The sequence below is a fragment of the Lissotriton helveticus genome, chromosome 12 (assembly GCF_964261635.1).
Source record: "Lissotriton helveticus chromosome 12, aLisHel1.1, whole genome shotgun sequence".
Taxonomy (NCBI): domain Eukaryota; kingdom Metazoa; phylum Chordata; class Amphibia; order Caudata; family Salamandridae; genus Lissotriton; species Lissotriton helveticus.
Window position 1 is genome coordinate 635728851 of NC_136073.1, and position 21843 is coordinate 635750693.

At 43.3% G+C, this 21843-nt stretch overlaps 1 protein-coding gene across 1 annotated transcript in view; it reads right to left on the bottom strand.

Moving 5' to 3' along the window:
* LOC144797574 (uncharacterized) overlaps window positions 1-21843 on the bottom strand; it is a 510336-nt gene that overhangs the window by 265546 nt on the left and 222947 nt on the right. The window contains exon 5 of the mRNA XM_078668235.1: window positions 15978-16088. Coding sequence (XP_078524361.1) covers window positions 15978-16088 — 111 coding nt within the window. The remainder of the gene's footprint in view (window positions 1-15977; window positions 16089-21843) is intronic.

Here is a 21843-nt window from a genome sequence, read left to right on the forward strand (position 1 = left end):
TTATGTACATGTTTTGTTAAGGAAAAACAATAAAAATATATTTTTTAAAAATGTGCTTGCTTTAAACGAATAGGAAAATAATGTGGGAAAAAATTTGAAGGCAATCATTCTCAACGAGCCTCTGTAACTAGGCCCAAGCCATGTTTTCTTTTGAGTCTTGCTCACAGCTCAGTAGACATTTATTCAGAGTTTTGGCTAGCACCAGCATCCTGGTAAAGAATGTGATGATTTCAAGATGATGTTCTTTTGCTTCATCATACATATTAGGTCATCTTCATTAACAATGAACTTGCTGAGGATTCATACTTAATAGACTGTCAGAATGAGTAATAATTTAGATATTTTATGTATGCTTAACCAGGACATTTTTGATAGATTTGTTTCATTGCATTTGACTACCCTTTGTATTCGGTATACAACCTTTACAACGCAACTTTTACAACGACCTACCATTACCACGCATTTTTTACAACGCAGGATACATTACAACGCATACCATTACCACGCATGTATTTACAACGCAGGTACTTTTACAATGCATACCATTACAACGTAAGTATTGGTAAGTATATTATTTTATTAAAAATATTATTTGGGTTTTTGGGTAACGCGGTATTTTTAGGGTTCAGGGTCAGTTTTCAGTTTTTGGGTAAAAGGGTATTTTTAGGGTTCAGGGTCAGTTTTCAGTTTTTTGGGTAAAGGGGTATTTTTAGGGTTCAGGGTCAGTTTTCAGTTTTTGGGTAAAGGGGTATTTTTAGGGTTCAGGGTCAGTTTTCAGTTTTTGGGTAAAGGGGTATTTTTAGGGTTTAGGGTCAGTTTTCAGTTTTTGGGTAAAGGGGTATTTTTAGGGTTTAGGGTCAGTTTTCAGTTTTTGGGTAAAAGGGTATTTTTAGGGTTCAGGGTCAGTTTTCAGTTTTTTGGGTAAAGGGGTATTTTTAGGGTTCAGAGTCAGTTTTCAGTTTTTGGGTAAAGGGGTATTTTTAGGGTTCAGGGTCAGTTTTCAGTTTTTGGGTAAAGGGGTATTTTTAGGGTTCAGGGTCAGTTTTCAATTTTTGGGTAAAGGGGTATTTTTTAGGGTTCAGGGTCAGTTTTCAGTTTTTGGGTAAAGGGGTATTTTTAGGGTTCAGGGTCAGTTTTGGGTTTTTGGGTAAAGGGGTATTTTTAGGGTTCAGGGTCAGTTTTGGGTTTTTGGGTAAAGGGGTATTTTTAGGGTTTAGGGTCAGTTTTGAGTTTTTGGGTAAAGGGGTATTTTTAGGGTTCAGGGTCAGTTTTGGGTTTTTGGGTAAAGCGGTATTTTTAGGGTTCAGGGTCAGTTTTGGGTTTTTGGGTAAAGGGGTATTTTTAGGGTTCAGGGTCAGTTTGGGGTTTTTGGGTAAAAGGGTACAGGGTAAAAATTGATTAAATTAAATTAAATTAAATTAATTAAATTAATTTACATTAAATTAAATTACATTAAATTAATTAAATTAAATTAAATTACATTATATTAATTTTAATTAAATTAAATTTTAAAAAATATTATATACTTACCAATACTTACGTTGTAATTGTATGCGTTGTAAAGGTATATGCGTTGTAAATACATGCGTGGTAATGGTACTTCGTTGTAATGAATTCTGCGTTGTAAAAATTGCGTGGTAATGGTAGGCGTGGTAAAAGTATGCGTTGTAACGTCATACATCCTTTGTATTCACAACAGGACATTGAACGCAGCTAATAGTTAATGTCTTAGGTAAGAACATTCTCATGAGAATGAGAATTTTCCTTCATGGTTCAAAATTCACTACACTTGTTCAATTATGTACTGGCATGAATGTTAACCGTGGAAATCGGATGGAGATGCAATGGATGTTGACAACACCATTGGATGAGTGGTTTTCATTGAATGAGAGCATTGTGCAGCTACTAATTTTCATTACATTATTGTATGATTATTTACTATATTTGAATGTTACTAGTTAGAGAGTTGAAGTTCTGTCCTTCGTCCGCACCTTGTTCCTAGATGCCAGAAGCTACTGCTGACAGTGACTATACTTTCCTTCGCCCTGATTCTTCTTGATCAATGCTTCTGAAATGATCAATCCTCTGCCACTGATATTTCAATAGTTGCTACTGCAGCTGTAGGGAATTTGGCTGGGTTTCGAAAATGCCTCTTTATAGGAAGTTCAAGACCTTATCTTTGCTATAAGAACCTTGCTCTTTTCTAGAAAGAACTCTTCATAGGTTCCCTATTTAGGGTAGGTTAGGCTCTTTAGCTAGTTTAGTAACAATCTTCTTTATGGAACACTCTGTTTGATTTATGCTGTCACTAATCAATATTTTATTTGAGGAAAGGCTGCCCTCTGTCCCCATTATTGTTTGCACTGACCTTGAAACCATTGGCTCACTGGATACATCGAGACGCCTCCATTCGAGGATTAAAGTGGAGCTAAGATAAGGAGGATAAAATCTCGCTATATGCTGACGACATCCTTATTTATTTAGCTTCCCTCGAGCCTCCATCAACAGCTTGCTCAATGTCATTATTAACTTTGGTAAATATGCCGGCTACTCTATTAACTGGCCCAAATCGGTCTTATATGTGTTACATGGTCCCCCACCCCACTTGCCCCGTGGCTACACCATCAAACTGGCCTCAGAGGGCTTTAAATACTTCGGCATCTTTATCACACCAGATCCTAAATTGTTCTATGAACACAATCTTTTGGGGCTTCTTAAAAGACTACAAGAAGATGTTACGCACTGGCTGTCATTGCTCCTGTCCCTCCTAGGCAGAGCGGTCTTATTTTAAATGCTAGCGCTTCCTAGATTCCTATACGTCCTCCAAAATTGCCCCCTCCCAATTGCGGACTCCAATTTTAACACCCTAGAAGGGGAACTTCTTCTCTTGCTCTGGGATGGGAAGGCACCTCGTATTGCTCTCCAAAAGCTCACAAAGGGGTGGTATGACGGAGGCATTGCCCTTCCAGATCTGCGTCTCTCCTACTGGGCCTCACAGCTGGTGGCCACAAATCAATGGCTCTATGGATCCCCTACCAACCCGGCCTTCCACCTTGAGCACTATCAGACGGGTCGAGAGGGGTATTTGGGCGCACTTTACAGCAAGACCCGGATAAAACGATACCAAGGTCCAATGGCACAGATGGTAGCCACATGGCACAGAGCTAATAAACGTCTGGGGTGGGCCGACAAATTCACAAAAGCCATACCGCTTTGGTCCTCACAGAGGTTGGGGTCTCTATGCTTCCACGTGGGATTTGACAAGTGGGACATCATTGGCATAACTACATTGGGGGGTTTAGTCAGCAAAGGGAAACTTCTCACCTTTATAGACCTACAACAGAAATATGCTCTCACACAGGGTCAGATGTATTTTGTGACCCTTGAATGCCATTGTATTATTGTATTGATGACTCTGCACTGCTTTAACTCAATAAAATTGTTATATTAAAAAATATATATTTTATTCAATATTTTTGTAATCTGGACCAACTGGAATATATCCACTAATCCTTTGAAGATATAATAAAGGTTTTGAAAAATTCTACAACTTCTCATCATTGATCGAAAATATAGAATCTGACAGTTGATGCTATTTATGACTTGTATTTATTTTCCTTTCTCAATTCGCAACACAGTGGCAAAGGTCCATCTGATCTTTCAAGCGCCATCTGGGTTTGGAGGGTTCAAGCTATAAGCCGGGGTTTTTGGCTTAATACCCTATTTTTGCCAATCCTTGGGCGCTAACTTGCCAGCACTTCCAGATTTTATAATACTTCTGAGGACAACCCGATGCAATGTAAACAGTATACTCAAGGTCTAAGCAACAGTCCAGTTCCCACCTCAACTTTGGTGACCAGATAAATGCTGTAGCGTCAATCACCTTCTATACACTCAAAATGATTAAGAAAATCCTACACTTCTTGCCGGAAGACAGTAGGCGGACAGTTGTCACGGCACTTATTATGTCTGTTACTGTAATTGTCTCTAACTAAACATTCAAGAATGCTTTATGAACAAGCTTTAACTGTTGCAAAATGCAGCAGCTAGATTGCTCACTGACACACCAAAATTTAAGTCTATTGCTAAAGAAATCAAAAAGCTCCACTGGCTGCCTGTGAGGAAAAGAGTATGTTTTAAAGCTCTGTGCAATGTGTACAAGTCACTGCAGGGCACCGACCCAGGCTACCTCAAGCAGCAGCTGCAGTACCACCCATAAAAAGAGTTTCATGGGGTGGGAGAAGCTTCATTGCTGGTGCCGCAAGGGCCTGGAATGATCTCCCCTTCCACTTAAGAAACTCCACCAATCTCCTGACATTCAGAAAACAACTTAAAACCAGGTTCTTTAACCTTTAATTGTGCCTCCACCTCAACGTCCAGAGGAAAGCAGTTACCGCCAAGACACCCTTGGGTAACCGTTCGCGCTTTAGAAATGCCCTTAACTTTAACATAACACCTCCAAACGTCCAACAAAGAAGCCAAAGCCCCCTTCCAAGATTTCGCTATGTCGCGTTTGTCAACAGTGAGCCACAACCACAATAGGGCCTGATGGTATATACTACCTGGGAAACAGCCATCACATTGCATGCGTTACAACGCATGCGATTACAGCGCGGGATAGTTACAACGACCGCGTTGTTACATCGCAGTACCATTACAACGCAAGTTGTTAAAACAACTTGCTCTAGAGGGCGCTCTACACTAAGGAATAGTATAATTTGCTATTCAAACACCTTCTCTACTGTTGCACACACTGGAGTTGGAATAGTAAATTATACTATTCCTAAGTCAGCGCGCCCCCTAGAGCAAGTCAATATAATGACTTGCGTTGTAATGGCTATGCGATGTAACAACAAGGTCGTTGTAACAACATCATTGTAAACGCATGTGTTGTAAACACATGCGATGTAAACGACTATATTCCTACCATCCACGTCATCCGACATGCGCAGTAATGCACATTGTGGCAAGTGGGGCAAGGAAAGGCCCAATAAATCCTCTAAACAATCTAAGCATCCATTCCAGAAAGGAATAAGAACAGCACAGTCTCAGACAGTATGAACAAAGTCCCCCATTTCAGTCTGACACCTCAAGGGATTGACAGATGCAAGTTGGCCTCTTTGCCACAACCTCTCCCTGGTATAAGAGATCCTGTGTAAATCGCACAGCTGAATAAGGTGGTACTGGGAGGAGATGGCTGCCTCAAGAAGAGAAGCCAGTCCTCATCCTCCAGGGGTCCCAGATCACAAACCAATGCCTATCTGAAGTCCCTTGAAGAAGAAGGTATACTCCCTATACAAGGGATGAGAAAAGTGCCAGGCTTCCGACAAGCCCATTGCTTCAATGAACTGGGCGAGGGGCATCTGCAGTGAAGATGCTCACAGGCTTACAAAAGACCAATCCAGCTGCGTGGAAACTACACAATTCATGTCTCTACCAAGCAGCCAGATCCCCATGGGGAACTGTAAAACAATGGCACGAATGGTGTGCAAAAACGCTTCAGACAAGGAGGAGTGCATACATATTGAGAAGAGAAAAGGGGGTGCACCAGAGGGGGCCAGAAATTGCAACATACCAGTCCTGGACACAGTGTCTAGTCCGAATGCGATGGAACGAGTTAAGCGCCAGGTGAGTGTAGCCACACCCCTGGACCCTCTATGCAACACATAATGAAACATCTGTTCAAATCCCAGTCGAGTCCAAAAAAGAGCATTTGTTCCCAACTAAGTGAGTTTCCCGTAAAGGCAGGAAATCCGCAACCGACCTCCGGGCAGCCTGCAAGACCGTGCCCCATTGATCTTGTCCAGACATCCACTGACATTCTTTTTTTTTTTTAACACTTTTTATTGAGTTTTTCCCCTTTTTTTTTTTAATAAAATGTACAGAGCACAAAGACAGTAAAGTTATACATAATACATATATAGCAGTGATTATTTCATACGGAGAGGCATCTTCTTGAAATTACAATCTTAAATTCAATCCTACTAACCAAAAACACATAATCATCAAGCTATATTTAAGTGCAGAGGCACAGAGAAAACAGTGATGAAAGAAAACAGAGAAGGGAGAGAGAAGAGAAAAAAAAGGTATGGAAAAGAAGAAAAGAAAAGAAGAGCAACAAAGCAGCAAGGTATCTATTAACTAACATTCCCTTCTTTCCATCGTGTAATCGGATCCCAGATTTGTACGCCCAACATTCTTCCCTTTTTCCCCTTCCTAGCATATATAGTAATTTCTAACTTATAAATTGACAGTAATTTAGCTAACCACTGATGGTACGTCGGGGGGAGGGGATCAAGCCATGCCGAGGCTATACATAATCTCAAAACTGTCATTGCCAAAAATATAAAGCTTCCGCCCCGTGTCCGCCCCTCTGTTACAACTCCTAGTAGTATTATTGATGAGGTTAATACAATTTCTAATCCTTATGCGTTGTTTAAGAAATTCTCTATATCTTTCTTTGTTGTCTCCAAGCGAGGACATAATGCAAAAATATGTTCTAAATCAGCCTCTGAATTATCACATCTAAAACATCTGGTACCTGATGTCGCTCCCCATTGGGCAAGTTTGGCTGGTGTATAATACAAATGGTACAAAGTTTTATAGTGCTGAGACTGTAATGAGGCTGTGCATAGTAATTTCTTACCCATATCTAATGATAAAGAAAACTGGTCTCGGCCTATATCTAAGCCAGTTGCCCATTTATCGACCCATTTCTCCAAGTCATCCTTCTTCAAGTTTAACAGTTCTGAATAAAACCTCTTAATCGTACAATTTATGCCAGTTTGTATAACCTCCATTATTGAGTTCTTCGCAAATCCCGCAGCACCACCCTTTTTTTTATTAATAAAACTTCTCACTTGGAGATATTTAAAGAATTGTCTAGTCTCTAAGCCATAACTTGCCTGTAACTCTGAAAATTGCATCATACCTTGTGGGCTTAGAATATCGCCCAGTTTCCGAATTCCTTTCCTCCCCCACTCTTTAAAGACTGCGTCAGAGAAAACCTCACTAGGAAGAGTAGGGTTACCATTGATTCTTGTATATGCGTTATACTTCCCTATACCAAACCTCTTGGCGAATGCTTTCCAAATGTTGTAAGCTGCTAGGATAGTCTTAAATCTTGTCCTTTTGAAATAGCTTGCGTCTGTGTATTTCAAAAGTAATTTTTCTGCCCCCGGTCCGATAGCTAATCCATAGATAGCTAATGTACCAAATTCATCCTGCCCTTCTGCCTCTGCACCTCCCAGCAAACCCACCATATATTGTAATGCTGATGCCCAGTAATATAGCTTTATATCCGGTAGCGCCCATCCTCCCTTTTCTCGTGGAAGTGCCCTATACCCGAGCGCTCTCCTTGTTTTCCCCTTAGCCCAGATAAACCGGTTAATCATATGTTCACAGATCTTAAACCACTTGTTTTCAAAAGTTAGTGGAACAGCTCTAAATATGTACAAAACTTTTGGGAGAACCAGCATTTTAACAATATTTGTTCGACCAACAATTGAGAGGTGTAAATTATCAAGTCTATCTAGTTCCTTCCTTACTTTAGTGATTATTGGGGCAATGTTTTTTTCCACTAACATATCAAGATCAGCAGTGATATTCACTCCAAGGTACACCCCTGCTTGAACAACTCGGATATCGTTACAATATGTATGTGAATTTTTAATTATTTGCGTCTTAGATGTATTTAGAGCGTATCCAGAGATACGTCCGAACCTCCGGACCTCGATCTCCATCTGCCCGATAGCCTCCGTGGAATTTGGTGTAATTACTGCCACATCATCGGCATATGCAAGAATCTTGCATTCCCCCAAATGAGTGGACAAGGGTGTAATTCTGTCGCACATCTCTATCCTGCGAATTAATGGGTCCATATACATTGCAAAAAGGAGTGGGGAGCATGGGCACCCCTGCCTCGTCCCCCGTTTAATCCTAAATTGCAGAGTAGAACCTGCATTAACTCTTATAGAGGCAACTGGGTCAGTGTATAAAGCTCGAAGTGCTTTAGTATATCCCTCTTTAATCCCTGCCCTCATTAACACATGCCACAAATAGTCCCAGGAGACCCGATCAAAAGCCTTTTCGGCATCTAACAACATGACCGCCATCGGGTCTCCTGTGACTTCAGTGACATCGAGCAGAGTAATAACCTTACGTATATGATGTGTTGTACCCCTTCCAGGGATAAATCCATGTTGATTATTACTTACATGATTTCCTATTATTTTAGCAAGTCTTGTTGCCAGTGCCTTAGAGTAGATTTTGGTATCAGTGTTCATTAATGTAATCGGCCTATACGATCCGGGGTCAGAGGCAGGCTTTCCCTTTTTTAAGATTAACACAATGTCAGCTCCTCCCCATGAGCCTGGGATAGATTCCCCTATTTGGGTTGCCTGTTTTTTTTCAGAACAAATTTTATTTGGTTTTAGCAGTTGACAGAATGTAAAAGAAACACTGCTCCCATTGAAGCAGGAAGACAGTGAGCTTATAAGCGCAATAATGGTCAAAGTATTCAATCAACATTCCCCTAAACCGCCTCCCCGTAAACCAGCCCAGTACCCACCCCCCACCCTGCACGGTGTTTACATTGTCTAGAACAGGAGCTTAAGCATCTCAGTAACAGCATGTGGTTCAGTTCACTCAGGGGTAGTGCGAATTGGGTCCATATCTGTGGCACGTGTCGTCGGGGGGTCCAGTAGCAGGCCCCTATAGTCTGCCCATTTTTTCCAGATCCGATAGTGCTTCATGGGGCAGCCCCTGGCCTCAAAGATTGGGCGTTCCAGGCCCATGTTGAAATCCATGCCTCGTTTCCACACCCCTACCAGTGGAGCCCTGGGGGCCTTCCAAGCCTGGGCTATGTCCCTCTTGGCCACCGTAAGACCCAGAAGAAGCAGGTGGCGTTTGTATCTATTACCCCCCACTTGTTCCATAACATGAAGGAGGCCCAGTTTCGGTGTGCGAGGGAGTTCCCATGCCAATACTTCCTCGAGACAGTCCCACAAGCCAGTCCAAAATCTCTGCAGTCGTACACACCCCCATACTGTATGTAGGAAGGAGCCTATCTCACTTCCACACCTCAGGCACTCCGGGGAGGCTATCAGCCCCGCCTTCCACAGTCGCTCTCTCGTATAGTACGCCCTATGTAGGTACTTGAATTGGATGAATCTCAGGCGTACTGCTATCGCAGCTCCCATAGGGGCCTCCAGGGCTTCCCTCCAGTCTTCCTCCTCTAACTCCCCCAGCTCATCCTCCCAAACCGCCCGCAGTTTATCAAGAGAGGGGGAACAATGGGTCACCAGTGTTTGGTATATGGTCGAAATTTTCTTGGTTTCCAATTCACCCATAAATATCTTAGCTTCTAATGGACTAAATTCTGGTAAAGATGTTATGTCTGCTATTGCGGGGGTCAGAGCGTGTCGGAGCTGTAGATATCTGAAGAATTGGGACTGGGGCATGTCATATTCTTCCCGCAATACTTGGAACGATTTGAGGGTCGTGCCCTTTAGAACGTGGCCCAGCGCCGAGATGCCAATAGCGTCCCAGCCTTCAAAGCCCCGCAGTGCTGCCAACCCTGGCAACCTCCCATTGTGCCACAGGGGAGTCTCGCTCGTTAACCTATTCCACCACCCCATGCGGGGGAGAGCGTCGCGCCATACTCTGAAGACTACCTGGGTGACCATCGGAAGTCGGTTCCGGAGAGCTGCCGAGTATAGGATAGTGTGGAGCGTGTCCGGGTCCATCATATACCTCTCTAGGGCGTAGGTCGGGTCACTTCGATCCCCATACCACCATTCGTTAAGGACAAGTAGGTGCGACGCCTGATAGTAAGACTGGACGTCCGACGAGGCCAGCCCCCCACAGTAGGTCAACAGGAAGCAGGTGCGGAGCGCCACTCTCACTGCTCCCCCGGTCCACAGGAAACGACCCAATGCGGAGTTCACCTGCCGAAACCACTGCAGCGGAACAGGGTACGGGTGATTCTGCAGTTGGTAGAGAACACGGGGCAGGGCCACCATCTTAAAAATGGCTGAGCGGCCATAGACATTCAGGGGCATCCTGGACCACGTCTGCATATCCGAACGGATTTTGTCCCATACTGGCACTATGTTGCGGGACCACGACACTCCCGGTATATCCGTCAGAAAGACGCCTAAGTATTTAAGGCCTCCCGTCGCTTCCTGCAAACCTGAGGCCCAGGGACCCAAGGTCCCTGCGTCACCCAGGACCCATAATTTCGACTTCCGTACGTTAAGGCCAAGACCCGACACCTCACCGAAAACGCGCATGATTTCCAGGACTCTCGGCCCTGATTTATTGAGGTCCGTGAGAAAGAAAAGCATGTCATCCGCATAGAGGGCAATCCTATCAGACGGGCCTCCCACCCACTCCACTCCGCGCAATTGGGCATCAATCCTCACCCAAGCCGCAAGCGGTTCCATAGCTTGCCTGTATTGTTTTAACCAAATCATCTCCTAGTATGTCCCAGAATGATTTATAGAATTCCATAGGGAGCTGATCCGGGCCAGCAGCTTTCCCTGAAGGGAGATTTAATATAGCTGTTATAATCTCAGCTGAGATTAGAAGAACCTTTGCACTCAGCTGAGATTAAAACATCCACTGACATTCCAGGTAAGCAGCCACAAGGACCAAGGCCTGTCTTCTAGAGAAAGGTCAACGGCCATGGAGGACAGCCACCAAGCCAAGCTTAGGGTGTGGAGAAGTTATGCAGTAAAAGAGCAGGAACAGCAGTGTGCATATCTGCAGTGTGGTGTAAATGAAATCAAAAATAAGACAACAATACAAAAACCAAACCCCAACTACCTCCATACTTGAAGTACCTGTTGGAGAACGAACAGCAGGGTGGCGCCAACCAGGTGTGCTAGGGAGCAAGCCTCTCTCGGACTGTCACACAAAACTCACCCCAACTGAAACCCCCACCCATAAACCGGGAGACATGAACAGATAGGTCAGAGGCAATGCAGTATGCCCTCCCCCGCACACAGGATACAGAACTGTAAGGGTAACAGAGCATGTGCAGAGGCAAAAACAGAAATACAAAACAGAAAAGTGAACGAATCATGACGGAAGCAGCATAGAAGAAAAAAGCAAAGCACATCACATCAGACAAAATGCAAGCCTCCGTGACCAACATGACAATAGGAAGATAAACATGAAGAAGCTGCGTCAGAGGGTATGTTTGTCGCAGCAGGAGGGGCTAATTCAAGTTCCACGTTAATGGTCGAAGGAAGATGTTATTCCTCTTCAATGGCATCCCGGCGATCAGAAGAAGGCACCATCTTAGAGCAATGGGAATCTCGCCAGTATTGAGGCCTCTGATGTCGGGCGGCAGTCTGTGTCCCTCTAAAGTAGTGTCTGGCACCAGACCAACCCCGCCTCTTGGTGACATTGCTCTTCGGTCCAGAAAAGATCTCTCCTCTGCCCACTCCCAGGCCATCTCTGGAGTGTCAAAAAAGTGACTTGACCCCCAAAGAATACTTTTGGGTGCATAGGAAAGAGCAGCATACATTGAACACCCAAAGTCTTGAGTTTTCGCTCTAACCCCTGGAAAAAGCAACCTTGCTACTGTACGCCTGGGTATAATCGAGGTACACCATCACCTAGGCAGAGTCACAATGCACCGACTCTCGGGTATGAGAGAACTTCAAGATAGCATCACAGTCAGCGTAATCCAACACACAGGATATGATGGGCTGTGGTGGGGATTTGTCTGCTGGAGATATGTGGGCACGTCCCACAATGAAAAACTGTGACACAGCATCAGGCAGCACCCGGGACTGGAGTCAAGTAGTAACAAAAGCAGTCGTATTCGAACCTTGTGCTCCCTACGTTCTGCCCACCACTCGAATGCTGTTCCACCAGGAGCACCCCTCTGCATCCTCCCCTCACCTCTAGGACAGCCACGAGGCACCGCAAAGTTGTCACCTCGGGTTGGCAAGTTGTCAGGGAACACTCCACCAGAAATAACCTAGTTTCCAGGTCCGCAACCTTGTCTGCCGTATTGTGTAATTCTTGGCGAATAAGAGAGAGATTAAATTGGAGTTCCCCAATCTTTCCTTCCTTTGACAGATGTGTGAAGTTCCAGGATTGCTTGCAGGATGAGGGAGGCTTCCAAAGCTGGAGGGGCAGCTCCTTCAACGTACATGGAGGCAGGCGAGGTCTCTGGGGGGGATCATACATTTGTATATTTGTCAGTCCTCCCCTGTATGGAGGGCTGGGGCAGCTTATCCTTTCTATCGAAAAAAACATTGGAGGAGGGTGGCTCCACTCCCAGGAGTGTCAAGGAAGAACAACACAAGCTAGGGAGCCTCTTTCAGGTAAACAGATAGAGCTAAGACAGACCCACCACTCAGCAATGTACCTTAGTGCTCCCACAATGAAGACAGGGTAATAAAAAAGAAAGAAAAATCTGTGCCGGGGAAGGCCTTCACCTCAGAGTCTATCCCCCGCTTCTGTCAATCAGGGCACAAGCCGCTGGTGTACACTGGGCAGCGATCCGCAGACCATGGGGGAAAGGAAGGTGCACAGCCAGCCCCCGTGCAGCCAAAAGGGTTCAAAAAGTGAGCAGGAAATGTCCAACATGCCGTGGTCCAAAAATGGCTGCCGAGCACACACCAGCACCCGGCCTAAACTAAGACCCAGAAGCGTTACTGCTCTAGAGGGAGACCCCCACAAGAGAATAGGGGATCATTTGTTACGAGACACAATCAGCAATGACTGATTGACCCCCATAGACAGGAGAGGTTGGTAAAGCATCCCAGATCATGCCCCATGGCCCGGCACAGCCGCTGAGCTCAGGCTGGAAGGCATGGCAGTCGGCAAACGTAGACAGGATCCCCTGCCTCACAGCTAGGGCAGACCGTCCCAACAAGAAAGGAGCCTCATCTCCTGCAGCTCTTCAGCTAGAGCATGGCCCACGGCCTGACTCTCCGGTTTCCTGGCCAAATGAAGGGAAGACCTGGGGGAGGGGAAGACATCATGAGTGTATGCTGCAGGCGTGGGAACACCCTGAGGCAAACAGGGGGCTGCAGAAGGACCTTCCAATCCAGACACCAATGGCAGGGCAGGCCTCTACCCCGCGGTTGGGACACTTTGTGGCTCAATTGGTCTAGGATTCAAATCAGTGCCCAGCTGCACAACAATGCCAGCGGCGATTCACTGAGCTCAACCGCCCTCTGGCCCGGCAGCCACAGCACGGACACCAGAAGGCAAGAGAAGGGACAACTCCACCAGCCACTGCTAACAGGGGAACAGAGACTGAACCCTGGGACGAGTGTATGCCCTAGTGGCCACACCCAGCATCAGCGACGGTGCAGGAGCATGTGCCTGCCTCGCAGGCTGTCCCGTAATCGTGGTCAGCCCAGGGTCAAAAACAGGCAGCTGCTGTCCCCTCATGATGGCCGCAGCACTCACGAGACTGCTGGAATGACAAATCACTGTGGATTCTGATGGATGTGGTCCGGGCAGCTGGAGCTCAAAACAGAACGACCACCATCTTTCATGGCAATGCCAAGAGACAAGTGATTTTTAGTTACTAACTCTAACTTCTGCATTCAAGGAGTCACCTACTGAAACAAGTATAGATAATGGCTCCACAAAAGAGGTTATTTGTTTTTCTGCACCTTTAGAAAGGCTCTGTCAGTGTACGATGACTTCAACCATTCAGGGTCACAGATGCCAAAAGTTAAGGAGCAAGGAGGTGATGGAGCAGGGGTGAGACAAATATTTTTGTGTACCCCTTGCAAAGTTACACTCGCATGACTATAATCAATCTAATCGTTTGAAGCATGAATAATTAATCAACAATAGTGCATTTAACATCAACATTACACGAGGGTACCAACTAAACACATTTATTAACAATTGTGAACGAGTCATTCTAATATAGTGCTATCATACGAAAACCGCATGTGTGTTTTGCTTTTGTAAACGTGCGTGTCTTATCGTGGCTAAAAGAAAATAAACGCGTTTGGTAAGTATACGAAGCGTAATTTACTAATGGGAATATTAGAAAAGTGGGAGGTTAACAGTGAAAATAATAATTCTATATTTAATATTTTATTTGTGTTTGTTTTCGCACTAGTTCTCATTGAGGTCTACGTGGCCTGGGCACTAAAGATGGCTGCTAACTGCAATCTTGACAGTGACCTGAAAGAAAGAGTCTTTACGCATGCGCACAAAAGAAATGGTTGGATCAGCGAGGTGCCTGGTACACTTAGCGAACGATGTCAAGTCCAGTCTGACACAAGAGTGTAAGAGAGTGCCAAGAATTGTTGTGCATCTGAAAACCTGGGAACGGAAGACCAATGTATTGACTGAATTGAATGACAAAATAAAATACGGAGATGACATCAATGGGAAAAAGTGAAATGATTGTGCATTTTGGAAAACCAGTTCTGCCAAGGATGGATGAAATGATCGTTGTCACCCCATTGCTGGACCAATCAGAATAAACTATGGACCCTAAAAGTTTCAATTTTAGTCAGATATTTAGTGGAAAAGGGTATAAAAGATCTTGTCTGAAAAGGGTAAAAAAGCTTGCTCCTGATTTTTATTTTTGCACCACGACATGATGTAGGTTTGATCGATTTTCATGGTGCTAGAGACTTTGAAATATTATTAGACTTTAATGTTCGTGGAGCAATGAAGATGACCGAATGCAGCGATTTTATTTTGAGGCGTTAAGAAGAATAGAGAGGCAGATTGAGACTCGTGCGACTCTGTTATTCTCTTACAACAGAGTTAGGTAATATGATTTCTAATTTCATTTTTCCTTCTAACATGTACTAAATAAATAGCTAAATCTTCATTCATTTGAATAAACTAAACTTCTGTTTCTTAAATGAATAGATACAATTCTTTTAAAATGTAAACACGAGTTGTGTTTCATTTAAATAAAGTCATGACAAGATAAATGTTAATGTTTTATTTGGATTACTATGATTAAGCTGGTCTTTGTCTCCATCAACTAACTTCTACTAGATGATCTATTGACCAAATAGTGGAGTATCTTGGTGTAGGGTTTTCCAAGTAACATGTTGGCATATAATAAATAAAAGCTAATGTATAAAATTTAAACCTAGGTACCCCGCTAACCAGCAGCTCTACCTCGTTGTCACCGATTCAGATGCGATGTGTATGTGTGTGAGTGTGTGTAACTCGCAGTGTTATGGGCCCCACCGATGAGTAGATGGTAGTTGCATCTGAGCCGAGTAAAATAGGTATTAAAGGTTGTTAGAGAGCCGCGCTGGATCAGAGGCACAACAACAAATACAAAAGTATTTATTTCAGACATATTCTCAAAGATTTAAATTGTCTTTCTATTTTGCTTCTCTCCATCCAAAGGCTTAGTGTAATAATCTTCATATGTCTGTAAGGCCTCCATTTTATTTGTGATAACAAATTCTCATGTAGCTAAATCTAGCTTCATTTAACAGCCTTGTAAACTGATTTTACCATCAACCTGATGAAGAACTATCTGGTGAAGTTGATCTTATTAAAATATTGGGGAGCTATCTAAAGAAGTTTGTAGTATTTTTTCAAGCAACCAAATGCATCCTAGCCCAATTAGACCTCGGAAACTTTGGACACAGGTACATAGGAGGTTCATAGAGAGCTTGTGTTCCAAAGGATTGCGTGAACTCCACAGAAACGGAAAACAAATTAGTCATTTGTGGTAAAATGTATATACTTTTTTTCTATTATTTTTTTCTATTACTTTATTTTACTTCCCTTAACTTTACTGCACTGTGTACACTTCTTACTTGTATTGTTATGATATAATTTGTCACTATTATCATTCGTTTAATTAGTTGTTTATTTCTTGAAAATCAATAAAAAATTATTTGAAATAAAAATTATGCTACAGATAAGAAATCAATCTAAAATGGATTTGAGTGTTAAGTGATCGCTATTTAAATACAATTCTAAGCAAAGGAACATTTGAAACTTACCTAGGTTAGTACCAGTGTTGCTTTCATGGACTTCTACACCAAAATGATCAATGAGAATAGGGGTTGGCTCTTCTTTTCTCGAAGAAATGTCTATGTCCAAAAAAGTATATCCTACAGAACAAGCAAAATATTTTGTGTTAAATGAGATTTACTTGAAACGATAGATGGAGAGAGAGAGAGAGAGAGAGAGAGAGATTGACAGAGGAGTTTGATAGGGTAAGCACACGTGTGTCTGTTGGTGTGCTTGTGAGTCAAAGAATGGTTTTTCAACATTTTACAACCTAATAATATAAATGAGCTTTCCAACCATTTATCGAGAAATCTTTGCCAACACAGCCACATGTGCATTAGTGCAACCCTCACTGAATACCTAGATAGGTCATTGCAGGATTAATATGTAAATCAAACAGGAAAATGTTTTGATTTAGGTTTCAAAATTGCTGTAAGTTGCTCACATCACCACAAAAAAAACCTGGAACCCAAAGTAGAATTTTGATACACGTGGGGTATGGAGTCTGACAATACATAATATACAAAGGTTTATATGAAAAACTCTGGCTACCTTAATACTCATCTTCCTTTTGAAGGCAAGCAAAGACAGTAACTCACCAGCATGTTAAGACATTAGTTGCAGGAAGGCAATACACTAATTGAGGTATTGCCATTCTTTTAGTTAGGTCTTAGTTAGTCAGCCACAACAGGATTGCAACTTTTTTTTAATAAATCCTGACTCAGCCCAGAGGAGTATAAATCTCTAACTCAATACAACTGGATGGTTGCATCTGCCTCCAATGGAGTGCATGTGTTGTAGTGCATGAGGGACTAGTTGAGTTCTCCCTGTCTCTTCCTCCATCAGCTACTCATTACTACCGAAAGCACATATCCGTGCATGTGTATGCCTTTTTTTAAATACTGTAATAGCATTTAAACCTAGACCGACTGTCTCAGTCAATGCTTGTTCTTGCGAGATGTGTTTCTACTGAGGTTTTCTGGTTGCAAAGATTGTGTTAATGAGTGTGAAACACCTAATAAGAGTCTTAACTTGGTGCTCAACTCTCCTTCTTGATATAACCCAAGTGCAGTGGGTATATGTGGGTAACGTGGGGGATTTGTGTTTAAACAACTTCATAAAAAGGTATGCTGCATTCTCTTTTCCTCCATACGCAGAAATAATTAGATAGATGCATAGGAGTAGAAAACAATTACACTTCAGTATTTCCTAGGTTAGGGAATTTGTATAGCATCTCCAATGCTGTGCCTTTCAAAAATTTGTAATTTAGTTCAATGAGTGAATATTTCTATTTATGGGAATTTCTGCCGAACTGAGGTGTATCATAATTCATTGGGAAATGTGATGTCTTGCCTCAGTGAGACTAGCTTTTAGGGATTTGTCACTGTAAGGACAGGTTTAACATTAAATTCCGTCATTACATTCCTACTTTTAAATGCCATAATCTCTGTCTTTATGAGCAATAAGGCCTGCATAGGAGTGACTTATAAATATGTAAAAGGAAAGTTTTGACCCGGCAAACGGGGTAATATTGACAAGCTAATTTGCAGCTTCATCATCAAATATTCTTTATTTATTTTTGCAACCATAAAATACTATAAAAGCAATCATCAAAACAGCAATAAATATCAAATATATAAATTAAATTGCGCATTGCCACTCGCAGTTTAATACTGCAAAAGTCAGGCCTGCAGTCATGTTTGCATTATCACTGTAGTGCGTGCCAAAATGGGTGCTACAGCCCACTAGTGACAACTAACTTACACTAAATTCTCCATCGTGAAAGGGGACGTACAGGCAATTTATCACTGGGTAGCAGGGGTATGTTACACTGTTCCTATTAATTTAGTAAGACTGTATATTAGGTAAAATCATCTGTAAATATTGGTTTGGCTAGTTCACAGTACCGCATCAAAACCCCTAACCTTACAGAGTTATAGATGTTGTTGTTAACCTTGTACATGACCGATCCGATTCCTAAGGAATTTGAGGAAACCGATCTAACGCTTTCGTTAGTCACTTTCGCATGCTCAAGGTTCTACATAGAAAAATATACGAGAAGACATTTTAAAATATTTATTGAAATGATCTGATCCTTGTAACTAAAACATGAGCTACGATTACTAAGTAGATGACACACCAGACATGTCCTCCTGACCTATTTTTAACCTGCACCTTCTTGATACACATTTTGATTACTCACACCAATCTACACTTCTGTAGCCCTACACCTAGGCTTCTTATAAAACTAAGGGAGTACCAAAAAGTTCTCCGGTAAAGAGCCCCTTGTGGGTGCCTGTCTGGCATTGCAAAACCAAAGGGGATGATGGACGGAGTGTTGAACATTGCAAGCAGTCCCCCCCAGTCAACTGATCTGGGTTTAGTCCATCATCATTCTTTAGCTCACTCCGTCACCCCAGTTCAGGCATGGCCATATGTAAATCAGTTTGACCCTGTGCCTCATGGGAACAGTCCAGCCCGAACTACCAAGTCATGCCTTCCCTGGACTGGAAACGAGCATCCTGGGACTGGTTTCTGGCTAATCAGCCATCATCAGCCAGGCTAGCTTGAATCCAGTGGCAAAGTGAGCAAGGGATCCACGTCTGGGCATACCCTGCCAACTTAGGGCAAACAATTCAAAACCATAGGTGATGATGGACGGAGTGTTGAACATTGCAAGCACTCACCCCCAGTCAACTGATCTGGGTTTCATCCATCATCATACTTTAGCTCTTTCTGCCACCCCAGTTCAGACATGGCCATATGCAAATCAGTCTGACCCTGTGCCTCTTGGGAACAGTCCATACCGAACTACCAAGCCATGCCTTCCCTGGACTGGAAACAGGCATCCCGGGACCAGTTTCTGGCTAATCAGCCGTCATCAGCCAGGCTAGCTTGAATCCTGGGCTCACTGTGCCACTGGAATCAAGCTATCCTGGCTGAAGAGGGGTGAAACCCCGAAACCGGTCCTAGGATGCTTGCCCACTGGATCCATCTTGGATGTACAGCTTTTGCTTTAGGTACATTAGCCTTGGGGCCAGCCTCTAAGGCAGGAACAGGAGACATCACAAGTATGATTTTCCTCTGAGCCAATGCACATTCCTGGTGTACAGCAGTCATAAAATGTCAGTGGAAGCAAAACGCATTTCAACATTGGAATATAGAAGCGATTTATAGGCAATCAGCTCTGTTTCGCCTTCAATAAATAAAACATATGTGGGGAGCCATTTGTTACTTTTCTGCCGGTATTCAGAGGGGACTCCAACCCCCAGCAAGCCCTGCCTCACGCGCCAGGAGGCGCAGACGCTGCTGTGTGCGCCCAGAGGAGTACAAAACCACTCGCGGGATGTGTGCCGGGTGAAGCCTGGGCCAATGGCGGGCCCGTCTGCGCCCGTCCGTGGCTCGACACGGCTGGGCTGGGCCAGGTCTCTTGGCCCTATAAAGACAAAAGAATTGGGACATTATATCGGTGAAGCAATTTAACCCCAAGGTAAGGAGCAATGAGGAAACGCAAAACTGTCATGACATCTGCTAAGGACCGTGCAACTGATTCAACAATTACTAGCTTCCTGACCATAGCTATGGGTGCGATTGCAAGTGAGATAGAGTCTGTGGAGGAGAGGCTAGGGGTCACACAAAGAGCATTAAATGACGATTTATTGTCTGAGATAGCCTCTGAACAAGATCACTCGTTGGGCTCCATCACGGCTGGTGAGATTTTATTGGACAGTGAACAAGCTGTGGGGGGCTCAGTCAGAGCTGACTTGGACACATCCAGGACCGTTGCAAATACTAGTGCTATGCATCGGGGGGATTTACTAGACACTCTATGCCCGCCGCCATTCAAAAAACCCAAGGCATGTGGCAAGGTCAAGAAAGACGTACTCCCCCCGTAACAAGAAAGAGACCTTTGGTGCTCAACCCAAGGATAGGAGAAAGGGCAAAAATCCTAGATACTGGTCCAGCCACTAAAAATACTGAGCCTACAGGGGGGTCCATCCCACTGACAGTTCTCATCCAGCACATTGGAGGCTTCTATTAAATTATTGTTACAACCATTAATAGGGGTGCTGAACAGTATCGACACTTTGTTAAAAATATGAATTGGTTCCAGTGCCTCTAAGTTATTTTCCACTCCTGGTAATGTGTTTGACTTAGCACCTAATCTGAATCAGAATACATTACAAGAAATACCTCCTCGGCCGGCAGCCCCAGCTAAAGTCTGTCCTATTAACATCCCACAGAAGGTTTCGCATCTAGAGAGGCCGCAGGTGGCTGATTTGCAAATACGGGACTATACCAGGCCAAGCCCAATACCTAAGCATAGGATACCTGAACCCTCTAACTCTATAGATGGACAATGTAATGCTCTTTCAAGTGGCAATCGGAAAAATGCCCAAAGAACACTTCATCTCCCCCCCGGATGGGACACCTTATGTCATAATTCTTAAAAATGTTCCGCCTTTGCCATCAGACAAAGAGGAGGAAGGGAAACAGCTTAAGAATAAAACTGTTCATTGGTTGGCAAAAGCCACGGTCTGGCAAAGTACTAGTGAATTTCAGTTTAACATAAACAATGTCGAGCGGGTGTCATGGGTAGGTCTGCAAGTCAAAACAGATTTAGGGGATTGTATTGTTATCAATTTTAGGGATAGGTCTCTAGCCCATTGTTTCATGGATAGGCTTTCCTGGGGTGGCAACACAAGTGGCTCCATTGAGGCAGTCCCACTTGGGTATTTTTATAAACCGGAATTAAAAAGAGGTCTAGGTCCCCAATTACCAGCTGTTAACATCCCTCCTGTTTTTGCTATCCCAACTTTTAATTATTTTTCTCCCTTGGAATATGTAGATTGACTGCATCCCCCAGCTATGAGCTCCCGTTGGGCTACTTATGGGTTATCACACATTTCGTTAAATACCAAGGAGCAAGGGAAGGTCAAGTCATTACCATTCAATATGACCATGTAAACAGTGCCGACCACTTAGCTCCCTCGAATCCTAGTACTTATGTCACAACACATAATGCTCATGCATGCAGTGTAGATAACTCTGCTTCCCCTGCGAGTTCAAACTTAGTTAGTTTCACCTCACACATATTATCAGAGAGTATTGCATCACTAAGGAACGCTTCGCTACATGGAAAGTTGGAATCCCCTGTGGCACAAAATGATATGAGCCCCAAAGTCGTTCCTTCCTCACCTATGTCTTCCATAGTGAACGGGCTCACTACCCCAAAAATTATGACCACTTCTGGAAGTCTATTTTGGAATATTGCAGGACTTTTACATTAATTAGAACTCACCGAATGGGTCTCTTTTTATCAAAAACTAAAACATAGTGTGCCTTCAGGAAACATGGTTGAGAGACATTGTACATATAAATGGTTTCTATTCTATTCATACACCGGCTATTGTTCCTTTGGGCGGTCATGCAAAAGGAGGTTTGCTTAAACTTGTTTCAACAACAATGAATGGTAGATTGGGTAGGATCAAATGTGATTCATCGCACTTTCAGATTATTAATATCTCCATTGGACGAAGCCTGACATTGGTTCTTATACATTTTTATCACAATAATTTTAATGTTACAAATATAAGCATTGACCAAGAACTGGAATACGCACTGACAAATCACTTAGAGGAACTAAAAACTGATTTCATAGTGTTATGGGGAGGCGATTTTAACTGTAAATTGTGCCCTCTCACAAGACAAGGCGCTTATCATCTGAAAGCCGGAGATACAGATGACAGTTGTTATTTTATTCATAATCCCTGTGGGAATTTTTTTCATTACATTTTGTCAAAATTCTCACTTTTTCTCACTGTGGATCTTATCAATTTAGCAGGTTCTGATATA